This window comes from Dermochelys coriacea, chromosome 8 (assembly GCF_009764565.3).
Source record: "Dermochelys coriacea isolate rDerCor1 chromosome 8, rDerCor1.pri.v4, whole genome shotgun sequence".
NCBI classification, from domain to species: Eukaryota; Metazoa; Chordata; order Testudines; family Dermochelyidae; genus Dermochelys; species Dermochelys coriacea.
This window is the reverse complement of record NC_050075.1, coordinates 98,831,897-98,858,586: the sequence shown is the minus strand read 5'-3', so window position 1 is coordinate 98,858,586 and position 26,690 is coordinate 98,831,897. Positions and strand designations below refer to the sequence as shown.

General features: G+C 42.5%; 1 protein-coding gene and 1 pseudogene across 2 annotated transcripts in view; one reads left to right on the top strand and one right to left on the bottom strand.

Annotated features, from left to right (window-relative positions):
- Positions 1 to 26,690, bottom strand: part of TTC39A (tetratricopeptide repeat domain 39A) — an 87,092-nt gene that overhangs the window by 53,090 nt on the left and 7,312 nt on the right. The window contains exons 1-2 of one of the 2 annotated variants that reach the window (XM_038412385.2): positions 19,790 to 20,001; positions 16,258 to 16,359 (exon numbers count right to left, since the gene is read on the bottom strand). In XM_038412385.2, the coding sequence (XP_038268313.1) occupies positions 16,258 to 16,359; positions 19,790 to 19,827 (140 nt within the window). In that variant the 5' untranslated portion in view covers positions 19,828 to 20,001. Of the gene's footprint in view, positions 1 to 16,257; positions 16,360 to 19,789; positions 20,002 to 26,690 lie in introns of those variants that run through there. The other variant, XM_043520248.1, reaches the window with a different exon arrangement.
- Positions 401 to 4,359, top strand: LOC119859787 (annotated as a pseudogene).

The following is a 26,690-nucleotide window of genomic DNA, read 5'->3' as shown; positions in this document are numbered from 1 at the left end:
AATATTAAATAGCATAGAGCCAAGAAATGATTCCTGGAAGCGTCCACAAGAAGTACATACATTTAATGATGACTACCCATTTACAATTATATTTTGAGACCTACCAACTAGCCATTCTTTTTTCTATAAATTAATTTTTAAAATGTATTCAGAGGATGTGATGGAGATTCCCACAACTGAGCCATTCTTTTTAGATGGCAAATCTGAGGAACTATCCCAGATTGAGGTGTCCATAGATGTGGTTTTGGAACAAACTGATGAATTAAATAGTAATAAGTCACCAGGACCAGGTGGTATTCACCCAAAAGTTCTGAAGGAATTCAAATATGAAATTGTGGAACTACTAACTGTGGCAGTGTTTTCCCCAGGAATTGAAATTGGGGGTGGGGGATGCTGGAATATTCGGGGGGATGAAGGCCAACGAGGGTTGAGACTGTGAGGGTGAAGATGGGCTGTACGGCGCAAGAGTGAAAACTAAAAAATGTTTCATGACCATTTTATTAGATTTAACTCATGTTTTAAAATCATCACAAAAATTAAAGTTGGCTACTCAAGCATACCATGAAGCACTATAAAAAATGGTTCAGCGTCTGACATACGGTCGTAGGTTGTCCTACAACACAGCCTCTAACAAGACCAGGCTGTCCCAGACACCAGGAAACAAGATTGTTTACCTTTACACTGAGAAAGTTGGCAAGGCATCAGAGTCTGCATGTGGTGTGTGTCCGGGAAGACTTCGCGGTGTTCATGCTGTGCGCCCTAAAGTCCTTATGAGGTTGTCAAAAACAAAGAACAGGTTTCAGAGTAGCAGCCGTGTTAGTCTGTATTCGCAAAAAGAAAAGGAGTACTTGTGGCACCTTAGAGACTAACAAATTTATTAGAGCATAAGCTTTTGTGAGCTAGCATCGGATGCATTTGGTGGAAAAAACAGAGGAGAGATTTATATACACACACACAGAGAACATGAAACAATGGGTTTATCATACACACTGTAAGGAGAGTGATCACTTAAGATAAGCCATCACCAGCAGCAGGGGGGGGAAAAAGGAGGAAAACCTTTCATGGTGACAAGCAAGGTAAGCTAATTCCAGCAGTTAACAAGAATATCAGAGGAACAGTGGGGGGTGGGGTGGGAGGGAGAAATACCATGGGGAAATAGTTTTACTTTGTGTAATGACTCATCCATTCCCAGTCTCTATTCAAGCCTAAATTAATTGTATCCAGTTTGCAAATTAATTCCAATTCAGCAGTCTCTCGTTGGAGTCTGTTTTTGAAGCTTTTTTGTTGAAGTATAGCCACTCTTAGGTCTGTGATCGAGTGACCAGAGAGATTGAAGTGTTCTCCAACTGGTTTTTGAATGTTATAATTCTTGACGTCTGATTTGTGTCCATTCATTCTTTACGTAGAGACTGTCCAGTTTGGCCAATGTACATGGCAGAGGGGCATTGCTGGCACATGATGGCATATATCACATTGGTAGATGCGCAGGTGAACGAGCCTCTGATAGTGTGGCTGATGTGATTAGGCCCTATGATGGTATCCCCTGAATAGATATGTGGACAGAGTTGGCAACGGGCTTTGTTGCAAGGATAGGTTCCTGGGTTAGTGGTTCTGTTGTGTGGTTGCTGGTGAGTATTTGCTTCAGATTGGGGGGCTGTCTGTAAGCAAGGCCTGGTCTGTCTCCCAAGATCTGTGAGAGTGATGGGTCGTCCTTCAGGTTAGGTTGTAGATCCTTGATGGTGCGTTGGAGAGGTTTTAGTTGGGGGCTGAAGGTGATGGCTAGTGGCGTTCTGTTGTTTTCTTTGTTGGGCCTGTCCTGTAGTAGGTGACTTCTGGGTACTCTTCTGGCTCTGTCAATCTGTTTCTTCACCTCAGCAGGTGGGTATTATAGTTGTAGGAATGCATGATAGAGATCTTGTAGGTGTTTGTCTGTCTGAGGGGTTGGAGCAAATGCGGTTATATCGTAGCGCTTGGCTGTAGACAATGGATCGAGTGGTATGATCTGGATGAAAGCTAGAGGCATGTAGGTAGGAATAGCGGTCAGTAGGTTTCCGATATAGGGTGGTGTTTATGTGACCATCGCTTATTAGCACCGTAGTGTCCAGGAAGTGGATCTCTTGTGTGGATCTCTTGCTTCGTTACCAGCACTCCCAGCTATCTTCGAGACACCACTGACTTCCTGAGGAAACTACAGTCCATTGGTGATCTTCCTAAAAACACCATCCTAGCCACTATGGATGTAGAAGCCTCTACACCAACATTCCACACAAAGATAGACTACAAGCCGTCAGGAACAGTATCCCCGATACTGTCAAGGCTAACCTGGTGGCTGAACTTTGTGACTTTGTCCTGACCCATAACTATTTCACATTTGGTGACAATGTATACCTTCAAATCAGCGGCACTGCGATGGGTACCCGCATGGCCCCACAGTATGCCAACATTTTTATGGCTGACTTAGAACAACGCTTCCTCAGCTCTCGTCCCCTAATGCCCCTACTCTACTTGCGCTACATTGATGACATCATCATCATCTGGACCCATGGAAAAGAAGCTCTTGAGGAATTCCACCATGATTTCAACAATTTCCATCCCACCATCAACCTCAGCCTGGACCAGTCCACACAAGAGATCCACTTCCTGGACACTACGGTGCTAATAAGCGATGGTCACATAAACACCACCCTATATCGGAAACCTACTGACCGCTATTCCTACCTACATGTCTCTAGCTTTCATCCAGATCATACCACTCGATCCATTGTCTACAGCCAAGCACTACGATATAACCGCATTTGCTCCAATCCCTCAGACAGAGACAAACACCTACAAGATCTCTATCATGCATTCCTACAACTACAATATCCACCTGCTGAAGTGAAGAAACAGATTGACAGAGCCAGAAGAGTACCCAGAAGTCACCTACTACAGGACAGGCCCAACAAAGAAAACAACAGAACGCCACTAGCCATCACCTTCAGCCCGCAACTAAAACCTCTCCAACGCACCATCAAGGATCTACAACCTATCCTGAAGGACGACCCATCACTCTCACAGATCTTGGGAGACAGACCAGTCCTTGCTTACAGACAGCCCCCCAATCTGAAGCAAATTCTCACCAGCAACCACACACCACACAACAGAACCACTAACCCAGGAACCTATCCTTGCAACAAAGCCCGTTGCCAACTCTGTCCACATATCTATTCAGGGGATACCATCATAGGGCCTAATCACATCAGCCACACTATCAGAGGCTCGTTCACCTGCGCATCTACCAATGTGATATATGCCATCATGTGCCAGCAATGCCCCTCTGCCATGTACATTGGCCAAACTGGACAGTCTCTACGTAAAAGAATGAATGGACACAAATCAGACGTCAAGAATTATAACATTCAAAAACCAGTTGGAGAACACTTCAATCTCTCTGGTCACTCGATCACAGACCTAAGAGTGGCTATCCTTCAACAAAAAAGCTTCAAAAACAGACTCCAACGAGAGACTGCTGAATTGGAATTAATTTGCAAACTGGATACAATTAATTTAGGCTTGAATAGAGACTGGGAATGGATGAGTCATTACACAAAGTAAAACTATTTCCCCATGAAAGAAAAGGAGTACTTGTGGCACCTTAGAGACTAACAAATTTATTAGAGCATAAGCTTTCGTGAGCTACAGCTCACTTCATCGGATGCATCCGATGAAGTGAGCTGTAGCTCACGAAAGCTTATGCTCTAATAAATTTGTTAGTCTCTAAGGTGCCACAAGTACTCCTTTTCTTTTTGCGAATACAGACTAACACGGCTGCTACTCTGAAACCTGTGATTATTTCCCCATGGTATTTCTCCCTCCCACCCCACCCCCCACTGTTCCTCTGATATTCTTGTTAACTGCTGGAATTAGCCTACCTTGCTTGTCACCATGAAAGGTTTTCCTCCTTTTCCCCCCCCCCGCTGCTGGTGATGACTTATCTTAAGTGATCACTCTCCTTACAGTGTGTATGATAAACCCATTGTTTCATGTTCTCTGTGTGTGTGTATATAAATCTCTCCTCTGTTTTTTCCACCAAATGCATCCGATGAAGTGAGCTGTAGCTCACGAAAGCTTATGCTCTAATAAATTTGTTAGTCTCTAAGGTGCCACAAGTACTCCTTTTCTTTTTAAAAACAAAGAAGCGTGTTAGCAGAGCCTATGGCGGTTCCATCTGTGCTATATGTGTCCATGACAGAATCAAATGAGCTTTCCTTATTGAGGAGCAGAAGATTGTTATGAAAGTGTTGAAGGCACAATCACAGAGTCGGAAATCTAAGTGAATCTCTTTGTATTGTCTGCCTAATAAATAAAAATTCAACTTTAGAAAAATAAAAATAAAAAAAAATGAAGCACTATATCTACAGCTTTCTTGGTTTCTTGTTGTAATTTTGCATGCTTTCATGTCTTCTTGTGTGTCTGGTACTTCCAGTCCTTCATGATATGTTCATGGTCACCCCGTCTCAAAAAAGACATACTGGAATTGGAAAAGGTTCAGAGAAGGGCAACAAAAATTATTAGGGGTATGAAACAGATTCCATATGAGAAGAGATTAAAAAGACTGGAACTTTTCATCTTGGAAAAGAGACGACTAAGAGGGGGTATAATAGAGGCTTATAACATCTTGACTGGTGTGGAGAAAATGAATAACGAAGTGTTATTTACCTCTTCACTTAACACAAGAACCAATGAAACAAGGGGTCACTCAATGAAATTAATAGGGTACAAGTTTAAAACAAACAAAAGGAAGTATTTCTTCATACAATGCACAATCACCTGTGGAACTTTTTGTGAAGGCCAAAATTATAACAGGGTTCAAAAAAGAACTAGATAAGTTCATGGAGGTTAGGACCATCAATGGCTATTAGCCAGGATGGGCAAGGATGCAACACCATGCTCGGAGTGTCCCTAGCCTCTGTTTGCCAGAAGTTGGGAGTGGATGACGGGGTTAGATCACTTGATGATTCCCTGTTCTGTTCTTTCCCTCTGAAGCACCTGGAATAGTCACTGTTGGAAGACAGGATACTGGGATAGATGGACCATTGGTCTGACCCAATATGGCTGTTCTTACATAAAAAATAATTATAATAATCAAAAAGTTCAGTACAGAAACTCCCCAAGATAATGACCTCTTGAGACAGCGATGATGTGGGATAATGACCTTGGCAAATAATGCATTTTAAAAATCTTGGCCTACTAGGAAATGTATATTTATTAAGTTTCCCAGTCACAAATCTAGCATTCTGGACTGAAGTCACTAAAATATAGTACTCTGGCCGCTGTTTGTTGTGCCACCTTTCACTCTATTGTTCCGTCCCAATGGCCCTGCACTGTCACCTTCTGCTGCCACCTACCGCTGTGGCCTCTGGGAGTCGGTCTCTTGAGGTTCCACTGGCTCTCGGTGATTTCAGCTGAGCTCTCAGTGGGGGAACCTCACTGCTAGTGCAGGCTGAGCCGTCTCTTCCACCGAAACACTGTCCCACAGCAGGTCTAAGCACTTAGACCTGATTATCAGTGATTTCAGCTGTAGTCGCAAAAAGAAAAGGAGTACTTGTGGCACCTTGGAGACTAACAAATTTATTAGAGCATAAGCTTTCGTGAGCTACAGCTCACTTCGTCGGATGCATTTGGTGCATCCGATGAAGTGAGCTGTAGCTCACGAAAGCTTATGCTCTAATAAATTTGTTAGTCTCTAAGGTGCCACAAGTACTCCTTTTCTTTTTGCGAATACAGACTAACAGGGCTGCTACCCTGAAACCTGTCATTCAGCTGTAGTGGTTACTTAACAAAACAAAAGACTATCTATGGAGCCTAATCAGCTCTGTCTTTAAACAATGGAGAGGGGCAGGTCAAATAGTACTTGTGACTCAGGCAGACCATCAAGCAAAACACCTTTCCCCACCCTCTCTCTTGATGCCCTCAATCAGCACAGGGTAAGTATAGTTCTCCTGCCCTTTACTCATACAATAAGCACAACAACATTTCATTACCCGCCTCATTCAAGTGATTTGTAACCCAACCCCAGCCAAAATCTATCACTTGGGCAACACAGCTCTATTTGCTGGATACCTGGGTAGATTAAGTGTGAATGTAAATCCAATCTGGTCCTGAAGCCTTTCCCCCCAAACCCCAGCTCATCACTAGCTGTCAGGGAGAGCTCATTTAGACTTTGCTTACAAATCATAATTTGAAATTATTAGGTTGGCCAGCATCACCGAAACAAATGCACTGACATTGTCAAAAACAACAGCTGTATAAGGAAGCTAGTCTATGTTCATACTTTTCAAATCTATTATACTTATTCAGATACACGTATTTTATCATACACTGTATATGCTTTTAAAGTGTGTATGAATGTTTCAATTTCAATTCAGATTTCCAAACAATCACTAAATTGGCAACACTGCATGTAACTAGTTCACAAAACTGGGGAGGGCGGGGTTGGGGAGATTCGGGGGGGTGTACACTGCCCCGTGGGGGGAGGGGAGGGAAATCCCTGAACTGTGGTATGTAACCTATCGCTTAAGTCAGCCTCTGTATCAGATGACCGGAGGATAGCTAATATGATGACAACTTTTTTAAAAGGCTCCAGAGGTGGTCGTAGCAATTACAGACCAGTAAGCCTAACTTCAGTACCAGGGAAACTGGTTGAAACTACAGTGAAGAACAGAATTATCAGACACTTGGACAAATACAATATATTGGGGAAGAGTCAATATGGCTTTTGTAAAGAGAAATCGTGACTCACCAATCTATTAGCATGCTTTGAGGAGGACAACAAACAGGTGGACAAGGATATAGCTTACTTGGACTTTCAGAAAGTCTTTGACAAGGTCCCTCACCACACGCTCTTAAGCAAAGTAAGCAATCAGAGAAAACCCATTCTGGCTTTAGGCAGGAAAGAAAACATAGCACATCCCTTGAGGGTCACAAGCACTGTTGCATCACTGGCTATCACAGTATTAAATGTTTCAGAGTAGCAGCCGTGTTAGTCTGTATTCACAAAAAGAAAAGGAGTACTTGTGGCACCTTAGAGACTAACAAATTTATTAGAGCATAAGCTTTCGTGAGCTACAGCTCACTTCATCGGATGCATCCGATGAAGTGAGCTGTAGCTCACGAAAGCTTATGCTCTAATAAATTTGTTAGTCTCTAAGGTGCCACAAGTATTAAATGTAGAACTGTACCTATAATGAAAGCCTTTCACACTTCCTGTCTAAACTCCTGTTTCTGTTTGTCTCCTGAGGAGTTTGGTGGCAACTGACCTCTCTGGGAAACCTCATTGCTCAGCTCAATCCCTCCCCATTGATGAGGGATTAACTACTCAGAAACTTAAGAAAACAGAGCTGATCACAGACCCCAGGGTCCCAGAGACAATCCTCACCGAGACACGAACAAACAGACCTGGCTTACCTACTCTGTTGAGGGCCCAAAAGCCCAGCCTCATGGAGAACAACCAACAGAATAGAAACACACCTCAGGGGACTGTGAACCCCTGGTTGAGCACTGCTGCTCTAGAGCCGTGCACAGATGCAAAAATTTGGATCCACATCCTATCCACAAAGATGTAAACAATACAATCACATCCACATCCGTGGATTCAGATACTTATTGATACAAAGCAGATATCTGTGGATTTTCAGGGTTCTAGAAACAAGAGGCGCAGAGCCCAACAGATAACAAGGCTCCATGTTTCATTTTAAGAATCTGGATTGCAAAGGGACATTCACCTACATCTGATGTAGAAAAAGCTTTACACGCAAGTGTAAATGGATGTGCTAGACAGGAGCTTCCCAGAATCTTCTGCTTTCAACTTATTTGCCACCTCAAGAACAGTAATGTGCCCAAGCTGCAATCGGAACTACAGATGGTTTGGTCTCATCATTAGCATTCCATGAGGTTCAATTCTCGGGTTATATCATCCATGACAAAACTGCAAAGAGAGCAAGACCAGCAGTGAGTCTGATACACTGAGTATTAAATAAAGGGCAGAGGATAATCCTGAGATTTTTCTCTAGTACTGAAACTGACCTGTAGCTCCTTGAGAGAATAGTAATTAGTACATCCAGGCCCAAAAATTGTTGTACCCTGAATCTTAAAACATGTACAGATGTAACATTTTTTTTCAAGCCAGTATCATATCCCGGATGAGGATGTACCTCTGATGCAGAGGTGATTGTTGGAGTTTATTTAATTTCAGAATGGGCTCTTCTGCATAGTAGACAAAGGTATAACAAGATCCCATGGCTGGAAGTTGAAACTGGACAAACAAACTAGAACTGAAGTGCATATTTTTAATAAACTGGATGTTTTTCTAGTTCAAACAGGAATTAATTCAGTGAAGTCCTATGGCCTGTGTTGTGCAGGAGATCAGAGTAGATGATCACAATGGTTCTGTTTGGCCTTTTCTGAATCTATACCATTAAATAAGAACTGTAACAGCTTTTCGGAAGAGGCCTAAAGCAGCATGTTGGATCTTGATCAGCATCACATGTAAAAAGAGGGATGCAAGAGAGTAAACAGGGCCCACAAGTTCCAGAAATCAACTGAACCGGTTTATGGCATTTTCAGCACAAAAGGCCAAAGGAAGAATGCATTGCGGAGACCAAACCTCTCTATCCTTAGAAGTGGCCTCATCAGAGCAGGGCTAAGCAGACCAGCAGGCCAGTGAAGAGAAAAAAAAGCTTATAATTCCTTTGCCCATGCTGCATTGTTCTATGTGCGGAGGACTTCGGTCTCAATTCCATACTTCTCATGAGAGAATAGAGATTCGCTAGAAATAAAGAACAACAGTAAAGAGTTGAAAACAAGCCAGTCCAATAAGAAACCCATTACAAAAACCACTCTCCTCCAACAACCAGGGCTTCACCATTGTTTTCTAAATCACACTAGCCTGATAACAAATTAGTGCAAACTGAGCATTAATTATATTAAATCCCTCTAAAAACAAGTGTTTTATTGACTTATATTGACCTAATCTTTTTATATGAATGGATACAAGCTGTGCCTTCCCATTTAGTTTTTTTTAATCAGAAGTTTCTGCCACTAGTACATGATCTGTTTGCTCTCAGCTGTTGCCAGAATTACACAAACAGGAGGCTAATGAGCAGGTTTGTATAAGTAATAAATACTAATCTGTGCTTCTGTAACAGCAACTTTCCTCTGAGGATCTTCTGATCTATGCTAGCATACGTAAGTGCAGAAGCAGGCCAGCAAGTATTTTGGCCATTTTCTGTCAGTATTATTCAAGCCCCCATCGGAGACACAAATCAGTATAATTTTATAGCTGACTCCAGAGAACGGTAAAACCAGATTTGTCCCTTCCCACCAGTTCCCCTGCAACATTGGCTGACATTTCTGTAGTGCATTTTATCTAATGATCCCAAAGCTCAATAAATTTTACCTGCTGGTTACAAAACTATATGTATAGGAAAGAATCATTTCACTCATCCAATTGAAATGCAGTCATTTTGGGGGTGAAAGAAAGTAGACTTTAAATAAAGAGCAGCTACAAAAGAGTTCAGGGCAATGTTACAAAGCACTGAGATCTGCCACGTGGGTCAGCAGTCTGATTACTGAAGTCTCAATTAGTTGCCCCAATAACAGCTGACTCAATAATGAGCTAATCAGAAGGAGATGCTGGGGAGGTAAGGAATGAATTAGGCCCCAAGCTGACCAACAGGATAAAAGGTGGGAGGTGGTACTGAGGAGAAGGTTAGCTGCACCTGGACTGAAGGAGCTCCCTAGAGAGAGGGAGATTCCCTTTCCTCCTAGGACCCTAGCTAAGAAATGTTGGAAGAAGTAGAGATTAAAACTGTGATGTTGCACTATATGGGTGTTGGTGGATGGGTTTAGAATAAAATATAATCTGCACCCAAGAAGAAAGTGGGTCTGAACAATTTCTAGGACATCACAGCATGGGGACAGAACGTGGCAGAAAGTGAAGAATACCATATCATAGTGAAACTACACGTGAATTTTTGGTTTGGAGAATGTAATTTCCCAGCTGGAATGTGGCCATGAGTCCTGAAGAATGGAGCCATGGCACCTTTAATGACCACAAGTATTCAGGACCCTGGTTTTACATTGCATCCAAAAGTTGTCATGAGCAAACACTGGCTAGAAAGGTATTTGTAGAGAAGCCTATAAAGGTAGGAACCTTGTCCCAGGCAGGTGTCAGGCAATGCCAGTTTCACCCAGGGATAAGACCAAGCTGGCAGAGTTTCAGTCATATAAGACTGGAAGAACGATGATAGATTGGGGAAGCAGTAGGAGGATCTGATGATGATTACATCAACCTGGCTGACAGAAGGTATTTATTCAAACACTTGTAACTCGGGGGCTTGCCAGTTAGGTGCATTGCTAGATCCCCAGCTGTTACATGAGCATATAACTCAGCAGCAGTGCCCAAAAGGGCTTTTATTCATCCACATCTGCACAGGAAGTTGTGACCTTTTCTTTCGGATGGCCACCATGATCCATGCCTCTGTCTCCTCCGGATTAGACAACTCCAATGTGCCACTCCTTATGGCACTACACTGTAAATTCATTGAGAAACGGAAGCCAGTGCACAATGCATCATCCTGTGTATTAGGTAGAGTACCCCACCAGCACTTTGGGAGCTTCATCCACTTCCTTCAGGTTTCTGGGTGGAGTTAAAGGTGTTTGTTTGACTGCAAGCTCGAAAGGGCTTGGAGCCATCCACCTGAGAAACCAACCCTCTTCCTGTGAGACACTGCCACAGTTACAATCAACAGATGTATTAGAGCAGGAACTTTCTTGCTTAACAAGAAAGGGAGCAGTTGGCAGGGTGGTCCGCCATGACAGCCCCTCAACTTTCATATTCATTCCCATCCTTTCTTCCAAAATAGCTAAGATTTGTTGACCTCAAGGCACCTACTGTTGTGTACTTTGATGGCTTTTTTGTTAATTGTTAGGGTGTCTGAAGATTGGGAAAGATTAATATTCTACATAAAAAATGAAATAAAAATAAAACCTCAAAGCCCAGTTCCCCATGGTGAAGAATATGTCAGAAATTGGACCCTACAATTGGGACAAATATTATTAGTGGAGAGAAGAGGAAAATTGACTCTAAAATCGAAAAAGCAGCAACCAAACGATCTTCATGTAATCTGAAGAAAGAAGCCACATAAATATTTTAATGACACTAGATCTGCCTTTCTGACATGTTCTTCTATCAGGAACAGAGCTTTTACCACTACACAGAAGCACCCAGACACCTTCCCAAGGTATTTATTTTTAAACTGCTAGGAAAGACCTGTCAGTTATAACTCTGTCTCAGCTGCTGCAATAGATATTGTCCCATATGCTGCATCTAGTTCTGCTCTCAGTTACACCTGGTGCAAATGAGATAAAGGTTAATGGAGATAAACTGATTTTAGATGCCAAATGTGGCTAAATTAGTTATTTCAGTGGAATTGCAATGGTGTAACCCAGAACGGAATAATGTCCCACACCATAAGTGATAAATCCACAAAATCTTAAAACCAAAGAATTATTGGGACAACAGGTAAGAATTTTGAAAAATAAATACTTTTACAAGCTGTGAAAACTCATTTCAAATCTCAGCATGCTAAAAAGCAACAATGAGGAACTGATGCCCCCCCCCAAGAAAATGTTACGTATTATTACACATTGCACTCCACAACTATTGTCATTTCCTAAAGAGATGGAGTGTGTCTGTAATGAAGATCATTAGCAATGAAATTCACCTTTTCCTGTTTCTCCACTAAACTCTTAGGGATTATAACTCTGTATTGCCTGTGGTGTCAAGAGCTAAGAGGGTGGGGGCCTCCCTTTAACAATGCACTAAGATGAAAGATCAGTTTGAAAATGGTTTTGCAATTAAATAAATTCATATTCAAGATATGAGGACATAAAGTCAGTTCATGAAATGAATTCAACAGGGCCCTATGAAAACAGAATGGAAACTATATGCAATGAACAAGAATAAAAATGGATTGATAGACAAATATATAGGCTCCTTCACAATAGGGGTCTCAGTGTTATTTTTGAAGCATTTTACTATCCTCCTTCACAAAAATGGATCTTTTCTCTTTTAAACACAAAGTAAACATACCCACATTGGGCAGAGGGACATTTTGCACATGATTTCAGTGAAAATACTAAAGGAGTACTTGTGGCACCTTAGAGACTAACAAATTTATTTGAGCATAAGCTTTCGTGAGCTACAGCTCACTTCATCGGATGCATTCAGTGGAAAATACAGTGGGGAGATTTAGATACATAGAGAACATGAAACAATGGGTGTTATCATACACACTGTAAGGAGAGTGATCACTTAAGATGAGCTATTACCGGGGGGAGGGGGGGGCGTGGAGGAAGAAAACCTTTAGCAGTGATAATCAAGGTGGGCCATTTCCAGCAGTTGACAAGAATGTCTGAGGAACAGTGGGGGGGCGGGGAAATAACATGAGGAAATAGTTTTACTTTGTCAGTAGGTTTCCAGTATAGGGTGGTGTTTATGTGACCATCACTTATTAGCACCGTAGACTCCAACGAGAGACTGATGAATTAGAATTAATTTGCAAACTGGATGCAATTAACTTAGGCTTGAATAAAGACTGGGAGTGGATAGGTCATTACACAAAATAAAACTATTTCCCCATGTTTATTCCCCACCCCCACCATTCCTCAGACGTTCTTGTCAACTGCTGGAAATGGCCCTCCTTGATTATCACTAAAGGTTTTCTTCCTCCATCCCCCCCCTCCTGCTGGTAATAGCTCATCTTAAGTGATCACTCTCCTTACAGTGTGTATGATAACACCCATTGTTTCATGTTCTCCGTGTATATAAATCTCCCCACTGTATTTTCCACTGAATTCATCCGATGAAGTGAGCTGTAGCTCACGAAAGCTTATGCTCAAATAAATTTGTTAGTCTCTAAGGTGCCACAAGTACTCCTTTTATTTTTGTGAATACAGACTAACACTGCTGCTACTCTGAAACCAGTGAAAATACTGCTGCTCTTCTTACCATTTTGTGACATCCTCCCATGCGACAAAAATACAACACTACAGCACTGTGAATAAGGAAGATATCATCCCAAACCACTAGAAAGCTCACTGATGCCAGAGTTTGCCAAAACCACATTTTACACAGTATCACCAACAGTGCAACCTACAAAGCCAGTACCTTTGGTATCAAGGAATGGGGTCAGTGCCCAAATAGGGTAGATACATGACACCCACTGGAATGAATCCTTGACACATCCCAAGCATAACAGTACTTTCCTTTGGTGGCTCCTGCTGTGACAGACAGTGTGGACAGGGTGAGAAGAGCAGGGAAGAGTTGCACAACACAGATTTATTTTATATGGAGGTGGGGCGTGAGGCTGGGTGTAGCAATAAATGGGAAAAGGACAGCTGCTGCAACCTGGTGGCCCAGCTGCTTTTCTGTACGTCTCAGGCCAATCCCAGCTCTCTGAGCAAATACAAAAAGACTTATAAGGCAGCCATTTTGTTTTCTTTTAACTCTTTCACACCAGTGACTAGAGTCCAGGTTGTCTCCAGCCCAACAAATCACTGATATCACAGGGTATTTGTAAACAGGAGCAGTTTAGGATGAAAGAAAGTGACATAGCAAAGAGCCAAAACAAGAACTGGCCCTATATACAATTGTGTTCACTGTATACATCAGCAGCTTGAAGTAAGGAAGGAGCAATGACGAAATCTGCTGATGGCACAACACTAGGCAAAGCAACCCGTGGCAGCAGTGGTGGGAGTTGGCAATAAAATACAAAAGGACTTGGGAAGCAAAGAACTCAGGCAGATGCAAGTTAAAGTATGAAAATTGTGGGAATAAAGAGAGGCCCAAAAAATTTAAAAAGTGATCATGTGCCCTCATTGCTTATAACCAGAGTTGTGTGTATAATGCAATTTTGCAACTGTCAGCATGGCTACAGAGTGTGTGTGTGTGTGTGTGTGTGTGTGTGTGTGTGTGTGTGTGTGTGTGTGTGTGTGTGTGTGTGTGTGTGTATTTTACTTGCTGAATAAATGTATTTCAGAAGCAAAGCACTCCTTTAAAAAAAAGTAACTCTCTAGTCTTCAAGGTCACAAAGAAAACCTTTCAAATGTCCACTGAGATCTTGTCTGCTTTGGGAATTGGCCCGAAATCCAACAATCAATTAATGGCCAGCCACTGCACCAGTATAAAGTCCAAATACAGGCAAGGAAAAAACAGATTTACACTGATCCTCTTTACACAAGGGGACATTCAATAAGCTTAAAAGGTGCAAAATTCAAACTGAGAAAAGGAAATTAATTACATATTGTGTGAAAAGATACTATGGCAATGAATTCAAAGTTAAGGTGTTTAAGGCCAAGATCTCAACAAGATTCAAAAAGGGATTGGACATTTATATGGATATCAAGAATATCCAGACTTAGCATAATTAAGTCTAACAATTTTTTGTAGAAGGGATATTAAACTCCTTGCTTCAGGTCTTAACCCAGTCTCAATCTATTATTTGAGATCAGGATGAAACCTGTTATGAGTGGCAAGTTACCTTACATCTGCCTACTGCGGAGTTCCTTAATTTCCTCTGAAACCACTGGTGCTAGCCACTGTCAGAGACCGGACACTGGAGTAGATGGACCTTGGGTCTGATCCAGTATGACAATTCTTACCTTCCTATGAGTTTACCCTAGTTTCAAACAGTGTTGAGCTCCACTGAAGCTGTGGCTTTCCTTGTGTACACTTGGGTTTACACTGGGATGGCTACATCAATGGCACTTGGTGAATTTGGGCTTGGATCCTAAAACCTGGCCTTATCGAAGGGCTTGTCTACACTGGCACTTTACAGCACTGCAACTTTCTCACTCAAGAGTTTGAAAAAACACCCCCCTGAGCGCAGCAAGTTTCAGTGTGGTAAAGCGCCAGTGTAGACAGTGCACCAGCGCTGGGAGCTACACCTCTCGTTGAGGTGGTTTTTTTAAAGCATTGGGAGAGCTCTCTCCCAGCGCTGCGCCATGATTACACAAGCCACGTTAAAGTGCCGTCACAGCAGCGCTTTAACGTTGCCAGTGTAGACTAGCCCTAAGTTGCTTAGTAAGTACTATTCACATAGGATGATAGAAAATTAAAATTAATTAATTAAAGGTTTCTCCATTGCTTGTGTGATTATCACTGAAAGGGCTGATGGAAGAAGTGAGCCTCAGGAAAGGATATGTATGTGAATGGAGATCATTAAAGGAGGAAGCAGCATGGAAGGAGGCATAAAGTGGAAAAAAGAGAAAAAACAGTTGTCAGATGGAAGGCATCAAAGGAGCTGAGGCAGTGGAAAGAAATGAGTAGAGATAAAGAAAGATGTTCAGAAATGTGAAAGTAAGGACAAGGAGCATGAACTGGGAAAAGGGAAACAGAATAAACAGTAAACAGTTACTTGTTCAGGTTTTATAATCTGACATGCTAATGACACAGACAAGAGGAGATTGCTTTCAACTATGATGTACAGTCTGATAACCTTTTTTTTTTTCCCAGTATGTTCCTTGTACGAAACTACACCAGAACCTGTACTCATTGATAAGCACAACTGTGAGAATCGGGTTGCGTGTTACAGAACATACTGTTTGGTAAACAAGAGTCAACATTTCATTCACCATAGGCTTGTCTATATGGTGCTTTAGTCCACACCAGAGAGATGTAAATTTTAGTCTGTACTAGCTTGTTGTGCATGGCCTAGCTTGTGTAGACCCTGCTGACATGCACAGAAAGTTCTCTACTGGCTTTAATGTAGTCCTGCTTCAAATAGTATTATATTAACCAGCACTAGGGAACTTTTAGTGAATGCCAGCAGGGTCCACATGGATAAGATAGTTCAACTGCCTTGTCATGCACTAAAATTCACACCCTCCTGGTGTGGACTAAATCACCATATAGACAACCCCAAGATGTTGCTGATATGGAAGCTGCAGAAAGTACTATAACCACTGATCAATACCAGGCCATTTACCTGTCTTGGGGTGGGGTGGGGGGAATGGAAAACTTTCCTTCTTCCAACACCAGCAACTTACTGTGTATGACCTAAAAGGTTATTTTATTTTTCCCACCTCCTCCAATCCAAAAGGAATATTATTTATCTGTCGAGTGCTCAAAAGTGTAGTGCCAGTTCTAATGGAAGATGAAGGATGCAAAGAAAAAAACAAAAACAAAGCAAAAAGCTGTAAAAGTATTCAACTTACTTTGCTTGTAGGGAAGCAAGGGCCTCAGGAAACTTGTTGCTTAGAAATAAATCCACAGCAGTCATACATTCATCCAGGGCCAGTCGCAGATCTGATACAGATCTGTCAAAAAAAAAAATTATTAAAGAATGACAAAACCTACTACTTCCAATCCTCTTTTATTGAGCTTCTCATTTCTTATAATGATAGCATTTATGATAAGTCCACTAATACACCACATAACTAATCCCCTAGCTTTGTAGTAAATGTGCCGTTAGGAAATAAGAAAGTCTGTGTCATTTTAGATATTCCTTTATCTGTCCCTTATTCTCCCACACAGCCTCCACCCATCACCTTCTGTCAGTTTCTACTGTAAGATGTTAAATCCCTTTGCATTAGGTTTTTAAGACAGAGAATGCCCTCTTGTCTTGGTGCCATATTATCATATACAGACACAATGTCACCATCTAAAGATGCACCATCCTCAGATTATGACATTTTCAGATTCAAATTAAATCCAAGGCTCAGTAAACTACCCTGCAGATTCTAAACTCACTGATCAGAATTGAGATCAGCCCATAAATCTTAGGACTGGTGGTAACCCTTCATTCAATGCCATTCCTGAACTAGTTAGAAAAAGCTACAAAGACGAAGTGGTCCCTGCCTCAGAGGTGGAGAATAAGCAGTGCTCTTTGCCCCCTTTCACCCTGGAACAAAGGACTAAATGGACTTGAGATAGGACCCCAGCTGCATAGTTCAGGTGGTGGCCAAATGTGGGGTTTTGGTTTGGTCCATTATAGAAATAAGGACCAGCTGCGAAGTCTGGATCCTGACCTAAACTTTTCCAAAGTTTGGTGATGGTTGTGTAACCCACACACCTCCTGGGAGTGGTGTTCTGTCCTATCCAGTGGCACTGAGACCACAAGAGAGAGATTAATGAATCTGCTCTACAGCCTTAGGCAAGAGCCATATGTCTTTCAGCTCATACGGTAGAGTCTCATGCACTAAGCTCCAGAGGCCCCAGGTTCGATCCCGCCCACCAACGACCTGGGTCTGTCAGAGTTACAAGTGGGAGCGCTCGTCTGGGATTTCAACTGGGAAGTCTCTGAAGCGTGGGACACGCTTCCTCAGCTAGGGGAAGTACGTAACCCACACACACCCTGGGTGTGGTGTTTTGTCCCATCTAGTGGCACGGAGACCACTTAGAGTTAGAGAAAGAGATTAATGAGTCTGTTCGACTGCCTTTGCTAAGAGCCATATGGCTTTTAGATCATGCACTAAGCTCCAGAGGCCCGAGGTTTGATGCCACCAGACGACGACTGGGATCTGTCGGTGTTACAGTTGCATCCAGGCTTTTGGTTCAGGTCCATCTCTAAGATGGCCAAAATTAATAAAGGCAGAACAAAAAAATGATCAGACCCGTCCTTTCCCCTACCTGCCCTGTAATATGAGAACAAGGGCTCTCAATGAAATTAAGGAAAATATTTCTTCATACAGCTTGCTCTCAGTCTACAGAATTCATTACTGCAGTGGGATCAGAGTGTCAAATACTGTGCCTAGATTATTTTATAATAAAAACATTAGTAACTAAGCATGCTAAAATACAGGAAATAAATCTCATGCTTCCTGGTATAAGCTGATCATTATAGTGGTCAGAAAGGAATCATCCCTTCAACATGCAGCGTAACTGGCTAGTTGCATCAGGGTTCCCCCCACTCCCCATCTTCTGAAGTCACTGCTTGAGACAAAATTACTGGCTTGAGGGAATAATAGTCTCCTACAACGTGGAAATGCCTCCATACATTGTTGCTGGAATGGCCTCCTGGCAGTACTGTGTAACCCACAATTTGTTCAACCACGAAGTATGAGAAAGAAATAAGTTACTACAGCTATGTGCATTCAAATCAATTAAAACGTCAGCCCCAAAGTGCTAGTTTGAGCAAAAAGCAGCTGCAAAATGCAGGTGAAAACCCAAATGCAGCATACTGTAATCAAAGGATTACTTCAGTGCCTTACCCTGACTGCATTTGTTTTCTTTAGGAGACTTGGATATTATGGCCTGATGCATCAGGACAATCTTTGATGAGTGCTTCTTAGATGATCTCAGGATGACTGGTAATGGGATAATAAACCAGCTGAAAAGTTCTGGCCAAAGTTCAGCACAAGACATAAAATTGTTGTACATGAAATGGCAGAAAGAATAATAGACTTTGGACTGGCAAGGTTAATGTACCCTGGGAAATGTCAAAACAGTTGAAATTTGGTATTTTGCACCTTTTAAAGAAAGACTAGATTTCACTAGTACATGGTGCACAAGCTAGCTTGGGTAATTTTTACAAAGTCACAAGGACTCATTTTCTCCTCCGTCTCTCCCTGACTTTGGATGTTCTAACTAACAAACTGTCTTGTGACTTGGAATCTGTTGCTTCCTTTTTAAAAAAAAATTGCAAACATATAACTATCAAACTGAAAAAGAAATAGACCTTGAAAACAGGAAGTGTGTTAACAATATCACCCTAATGAGAAAAAGATCAGAGCTCAAAATAAGGCAATCGGAGGTTAGTAATTACACTGAGGATTTTGCAAAACATTTTCTTTAAAAAGCCGAACACTTTAGTGAAGAAAAACAGCATGATTTTTCCATGCTCAAGAACCAGGCGTAGAAATTTGAGAGAAACACATTTTGTGACAGTGTCTCATAGTGCCTGTATCATCACACTTTTCAGTTGTGCTACCTATTGCTCTGCTCCTGGAAGGATCTCAGACACTGATTAGCCCCAAGCCCCAGCATCCCTGTGAGCCATTAAGTGTCTAAGACAATATCATGTATGAATAAACTATACAACTGAGACCCCCACTGAGCCTGCTATATTTACTATTTTAAAATTGTCATCTGTAGGCTGAGTGTATTACAGTTATTTACCCTTTGTTAACCTAGGCCCTTCAGTATAACAGCATATTTAACACTGATCTGAAACATGCTCCTATCTAAGTAAAAGTCTTTAGATGCTGTTACTAATAACATTTTTAATTTTTTTTAAATTTTCTTTACTTCTGTGCAGAAAGTTGATTTTTGTTTTATTTTTTAAGTACAAGTACACTTCCTTGTGAGATTCCTTTTTACCAGAGAAAACTGCTGAAAGTTTAACACTGTAAAAATTCAAAGTATGCATAAAATATCTGAACCCCTTGGAATCCTTTCTAAAAGGAGAAGCTTAACATAATCCCACTCTCCTCTCAGAAGCCACAATAATGCAAGTTACACACCTACCTTCCCAGTGTTCTAATGAAACTAGGGCATTGGATGCACTCAGTGAGTAAAGAAAGCAGAATGCAAGAAGGTCCGGTGAATGCCATATAATTATAAATGATATAGATCCTACTCTGTTAATATAGCAGTTCAAAGAAGAAATACTTTAGAGAATGCTGAACATTTTTGCAAACTGATTAGTCATGCTTCAGTGGATTGCACTGTTTTTCTACTGCCTTCTCTCAGATATAAAATCAGCACTGCTTCAAATCCAAATGTAAGTAACTGTGTATCTGTCCTTACCCTTCTAATAAGTCTCCGTTGTCTTGCGACATGGTCATTTGCACTCTATACGGAGTGTGGAAATCAGCAGCATGAATTACCAAAAGACATCTAGTAGCAGCAGGCACTCAACACCACTTAACCAGCTCAGAATGACAGTCACACTAAGCGCAAGGCAGGGCATAGTCTGCCTGCCTGCAGAGCATGGCATATTCGCTGATTGGCCATTATGAGCAAATAAAGGGAGTTTCTGTAGTTCAGCTGCAGTATCTTATGCATGAGTGATTTGGGAATCGCCCTCTGCAGGGCTAGGCACTGCTCAGTCAGAGACTCCAGACAGTAGGGGCAGAAGCAACCGAACAGGGATTTCTGCATTTGTGGGGGGAGGAAGGGGGGTTAATATGGGGCCACACACCTAGGGCCATCCGTCCCCGCCCCAGCATCCCTGCTGGACCCATAATGGTATAGTGAGTGAAGACAGCCTCCCGCTCTCCGCATGGACTTGGGAGAAAACTGCAGAGCCAGCCAATTAGGGGTGCTGGAACAACATTTATAATGGGCGTGCTCAGAGCCATTGAACCAAACTGTAAATCCTGGATAGAATGGAAACCACTTCAAGGCAGGGGCTGCAGCAGCGCCCCTAGGCCCAGCACCTACACTGCCAGGAAACTCCAGGCAGTAGGAGCAGAAGCAGCCAAAGGCGGGAGATCTGCTCCTTCAGCCATTGAGAGAATTTCTAGTTTTGACTGGACTTTCTCTTCCTTGTGCTGCCTGGCTGTTTGCGCAACCCTCCCACTCTCTTCGCCTCAGCTTACAGGGGTGGCAGAAGCTTCCTAAGAGTGGGGGCGGGGGCAGCTCTGGTGCCCGAACCATGACCCCACCCCCCCATCCCGCCTCTTCCCCCCAAGATTCCTCCTCCCTGTCGCTCACCCTTACAGCCGGCAAAAAGTGGGAAGGCTAAAAGTGAGGGGGCCATGGCCCCCTGGACTCCCTGTTCCGGTGCCCCTGCCCTCTTACCCTCTTCTCTCCCCCCGCTCCCATTTAGCTTCATGGACCTAACCTGGCATTTGCTGCCTCCTACTGGTCACACTGCTTGTGTGTTCTACCCCCTTCCCGCACTGTGCGTCCGTCTTGTCTATTCACATCACTGCTCGTCAGGGCAGGGACTGTGCTGTTCTGTGCCTGGGCAGTGCCGAGCACAATGGGGCCCGCTCCCTGGCCAGCCCTGAGGCCCTACTGTAACACACAAACAAGTTTCAGAGTAGCAGCCGTGTTAGTCTGTATTCGCAAAACGAAAAGGAGGACTTGTGGCACCTTAGAGACTAACACATTTATTAGCGCATAAGCTTTCGTGCTCACGAAAGCTTATGCGCTAATAAATTTGTTGGTCTCTAAGGTGCCACAAGTACTCCTTTTCATTAAACAACAACAAGCTGTGAAGCTAACACTAGTAATGGTGGACAGAGGGGCCATCTTAACGTTTTGATTTTATGTTTTAGCCCTCTCCCCCAGCCTTTGCCTCGAGTTTGTCTGATAAGTAAGGCTGCGATTTTGTCATGGACATTTTTAGTAAAAGTCAGGGACAGGTCACGGCTTCGGTGATTTTTTGTTTATTGCCTGTGACCTGTCCCTGACTTTTACTAAAATCATCCCTGACAAAAGGGGAGGGAGGAGGATCCAGCACCCTGCCCCCTCCCCCTGCCTGCAGCATATGGGAACTGCAGGGTCCCCATTGCCCTGCAGGGCTGGAGCTGAAGGGCGTCCCCCCGCCACCTCTGCTGGCAGTTGGGCAACTGTGGGGGGCCCTTCTGCTGCCGTTGGAGGCAGCTGGGAGCTGCAGGGGATAGGGGTGCTGGCTGCTCGCAGAGGCTGAGCAGCTGCAGTGGGGGGGACCTACCAGTGGTGGTGGCGGGAGAGCTCAGGGGTCCCCACCTGTGCCGGCAGCCAGTCAGTTGTGGGGGGCTGCTGCAGGGGTCCCCCATTGCTGGCCTCAGCAGATGTTACTGAGCATGCTCAGTATACCCTAAGTAGCAAATTCAGTCAGATATGGTTTATCATACTACAGGGTGGCTGGTCAGCTGTAGGGGTCCTAAATGTCATGAAAGTTGCTGGAAGTCACAGATTCCGTGACTTCCCCGATGTCCGTGACATAATCGTAACCTTAATTATAAGCTCTCCAGGACAGGAATTGGGCCTTCCTGTGTACATATGGACAACATCTAGCACACTATAGACCAGTGGTTCCCAAACTGGGGTTCGTGAACCACTGGGGGTTCACAAAATGTTACAGGAAGTTCTCGGGGAAAAATGCCCTAATGGTGGACAGAGCTGTCCATAGGGATCCCGGGCAGCACGGGGCCAGCAGCCCGGAGCCCCTGGACTTCCAAGAGCTACACAGATCAAAGCAAGCATGTCTATCACACTGAGGAAATTTAAACTTCAAAATCCATACGAAATGGAAAGGGAGGTGGATTTTTTTGCTGTTTTTAAAATTGAACAGGCTGCTAGTGTTGTTTTTAAACTATTATGAAGAACAAGTTTAAGCTTTGTTGTAACGTGCGTTGTTTGCCTAGACTGCTCAAGACCTGAATGCTTGTGTTGGAGGAACACTGAGTTGGCTTCTTAAATACCTTCATGCTGTTTCACATCTGATACTCCTTGATGAAACATAGGAGCCAGAAGTGCCAGTATGGGGGGGGGGGGCGATGAGGGTCATGTGCCACCCCCATGTCGGTGCCGCCCCCCCAGGTCCCTCCCCTTCTTTTCCAGCAGCCCCCACGACCCCCCCCGGACTTTTCCAGCGGTGCCCTGCCCAGGCCTCGGGGTGCACGGGGACTTCATCCGTGCACCGCTTTTTTCTACTGGAGCCTCTGATAGGAGCCTTGTCTTATAACAGGCTTAATTAAAAGTCATACAAGCTACAAGAGAGATCTTGGAAGAGTGTTGCCATTTTCATGATGTAATAAAAATACTGTAATGATAAATAATAAGAAATAGTGTGTACTAAGCATGTCATAAAACAAATTTTATATTTCCAAGATCACTGCTTTTATAATTTATGCTGAGGTATGGGAGAAAATCCCTGGAAATATTCATTTTTAGGAGGGGGTTCCTGAGACTTCACATTTTAGTGAAAGGGGTTCATGGGTTGTTAAAGTTTGGGAACTACTGCTATAGACCCTATTTGTACTACAAATAACAAATGGACCTCCCATTGAAGCTTTAAAGCCAATAGATACAAGAGTATCAGTTTCTGCCATCTAGCATTTGGTACATGGGGCTGGGTGCCAGGATTTTTTCTGCTGCCCTAGACATGACACTGAAAGGAGAAATTGCAATCTGAAAAGACCCTTTTCGAGTATCCATGTGCAGGAGTCTCAGAAAAGATACTAGCAACTAGGGAGAGCTGCTAACATTTAAGACAACATGAACACTCTCATGCTTTAGGTCACTGGTTCTCAACCAGGGGTACATGTACCTCTGGGGGTACACAGAGTTCTTCCAGGGAGTACATCAACTCACCTTGAAATTTGCCTAGTTTTACAACAGGCTACAAAAAAGAATTAGCAAAGTCAGAACAAACTAAAAATTTCATACAGACAAAATGAGAAAGTAAGCAGTTTTTCAGTAATAGTGTTCTGTGACACTTTTGTATTTTTCTATCTGATTTTGTAAGCAAGTAGTTTTTAAGTGAGATGAAACTTGGGGGTACACAAGACAAATCCAACTATTGAAAGGGGTACAGTAGTCTGGAAAGGTTGAGAACCACTGCTTTAGGTTTCTACTCAGACCTAAAGCGAATACAGATTTATGTAGAATATAAATAGAAAATAGGAAAAAATCACCCCCTCTCAGTTAGTAATAGGTTCTCTCTCTTCTACTAATGCCACATTTGTATGGAGGAAAGTTATTGATTTAAAAACACTTATTTTTCTTCATTCATATATGTATATATGCTATATTTTATTATATTAAAATGTGTGTGTATCCATAAACACACTAATTATACACAGATGTATCAGAGAAAATGTCAAGAGAATACTTGAGGGCTTTAATGAATGTGTAATAATTCATGCCTAGGTGCTGTGGCAACAAAGTAGGTGTGAATTATTACATAATAGCTAGTGTGCCTGGTTAAAATTCTTGGTACATTTACCATCATATGGAAAGCTGTGTCAAGAGTGTGGCACAATTATTTTAATTCCTCCCTGCAGAGCTTAGCTACTATATGCAGCTTATTTAGAATGAAGTGGCACCTTTGCTCACTGGTTTGAACTGAGACAAGATTATGCATCCTTTTAACTGGCTTCCTATAAAGTTTCCAACTGATTTTAAGTTGACTTTGTTGGTCTTGTATGGTGGAGGCTCTTGCTGTTTCTGACATGTCTTCCTCAAGCCTTGACTTGGCAAGTATCTGTGCTTTAAAACCACCTGCCTTTTACAAATTCCATTACCACAGCCAGCAGTACCTTTGCTGAGCTAGCCCCTAGAGGGTGCAATTTGCTCTCTATACAGCTGTCTCCACTCCTCCCTTCCAAACATCATAACCCCCCTTTTTTAAGGTTGGTTTTGTTTTAGTTAAAACAACCAGTACCTCCATATTTAGGACCTTCTCCTGTCCATCTTTCCTAGAATCCCCTTTCTGTTTGCTCTATTTGTTTGCAGGTTTTAGAAGGACAATTTATATTGTTTTCATTTGTGGTTTTTATTACTTATTCATGAAATCATCATACTCTGGCTTGGGGACCTTTACAGGTGTGCTTCACAAAAATAATTATAACACACCCTGTGATGTACTGAGCACCCTCTATTCCCGTTGACTTCAGTGGGAATTGAGAATATTCAGCATCTCTGCAGAAGTGCTCAGCACATGGTTTGATTGGGCTCTTTTTGCTTAAATATCAACCTCTGAGTGCCTACAGCAGTACTGTCCACAGGTGCAACATAGAAAATAGTTTAATTATTAGTCCTCCGATATATTTTTTAAATGATAAAACAAACACAGAATCAAGGTCCTTCTCATGATTAAAAATTATTCTCTTTTGGAAAGGGGAAATTTAAATCTGTTTCTTTACAGATTTTTTCATGCCATTGTGTGTATGGTACAAACTGATTCATTATTGTAAGGTTGCTATTGAGTGCTATGCTGCACACATACTTATCTGTTATTGCAAAATTACAGTTCCATCCTGGGACATTGGTCTTCTCTTCCCCTGCAAGAAAAAAAGTCTTGATGCTTGTATTTTGAAAAAGTTAAACACAGAAGGAGAAATCCTCACCCCACTGATTTCAACAGAGCCAGAATTTAACCCCAAGAATCATATTATACCTTCTGCTTCTGCAAGCAGACAAAAGGGTAGGTCTAATTTGGGCCTCCCAGTCTTTACAGTGGTCCTTTCAATATTACCTCCAAAACATGCAGAAGTATTAAAACAATTTAAAAAAACCAGGTTAAATTAGTTTAAATACTAACATATAAAAATACTCTCCATCATTTCAGCCCTTATATATGTAGGGGTAAGTGCTTTATACTTTAGACAGCTGCAACAAGCTTCACTATAAATCCACAGTATTCGCAGAAGTCTATTTAGGTTTGAGGCCTGAATAGCTTAACTGGGGAAAATGTATTACACGACAAACAGTCAGATGAGGTTTACCCAGAGATTCTGTAGATCCCGATCTAGTCTGATCTCAAACTAAGCACTTGGATGGGAGACCTCCTCCTCCCCCCGGGAATACGGGTGTTTCCATAGGTGGTACTCCTTTCTCCAAGTCAGGATTGAATCAGTGCCCTGGGATGTTACTGGGTGGCACTAAGTTACTGGAGATGAAATCTTCTGAGTAAGATGTTAAACAGAGGTCTTGGCCATTTGCACACACGGTGCAAGGCATATACCCCAACAACAAAACACAGCACTGGGAGAGGGATTACTTACCCCCAAAGAAACTCCCTAGTACACAACCCAGTTGGTTGGGCTGGATATTTGGGCTAGGAAATCCTGAATAAGAGGATACTGAAATTATACCCTAACACTAATCCTTTCAATAACGCTTTGGGAGGGACCCTCTCTTCCTGTGTAGGGCACCAGCACAATGGGGCCCAAATTCTGACTGCAGCCTCTCCACACTATTGGAGTCAGGTTCACTTACTCAGCAGATGAGTCTAACAAATATGTATTAAGGCAAAAGACTCAGAGTAGCGATCAATTATTCACAAGTGAGAAACCCATCAGAACAATCTCGTCACAGTTTCTCCAGCACCAGGCAATACAGCTTCAACCTCCCTTTGTTACATAAATTTAGTCCAGGTCTACACTACAAACTTACATCAGTATGTCACGGATTTGAAAAATCCACATCCCTGAGTGAGTTATACCAACCTAACCCCAACTGTAGACAGTACTATGTCGATGGGAGAGCTTATTTTGTAGAGTAGTTAAAATATGGCTTATACTACCAACTGTTTGGTTTTCAAATGGGTTGGTCTGCATATTGTTTAGGGCCTTTCTTCTCCTTAAACTAAGTTTCACCTATGTTGCATCTGATGAAGTGAGCTGTAGCTCACGAAAGCTCAAATAAATTTGTTAGTCTCTAAGGTACCACAAGTACTCCTTTTCTTTTTTGCGAATACAGACTAACACGGCTGCTACTCTGAAACCTATGTTAATGTAGCACATGTAGTTTCAATTGTCCCAGGAGAATGTCTATACTGTGTAAGCGAAGTGGCATATAACTCTCATGTGCACTGGGATAATGGACTAGCTTGAGCGAGCACACGTCTTTCCATTGTCTGGGGAAAAAAACTGTAGCTCTTAACCTGATTTCCTCAGCAGTTAATACGCTTGAAATATTCCCTTCACTAGTGCTGCCAGAAAGTGACCTACTTGCCCGATTACTGAGCCCTGAACATTATACTGTTGCA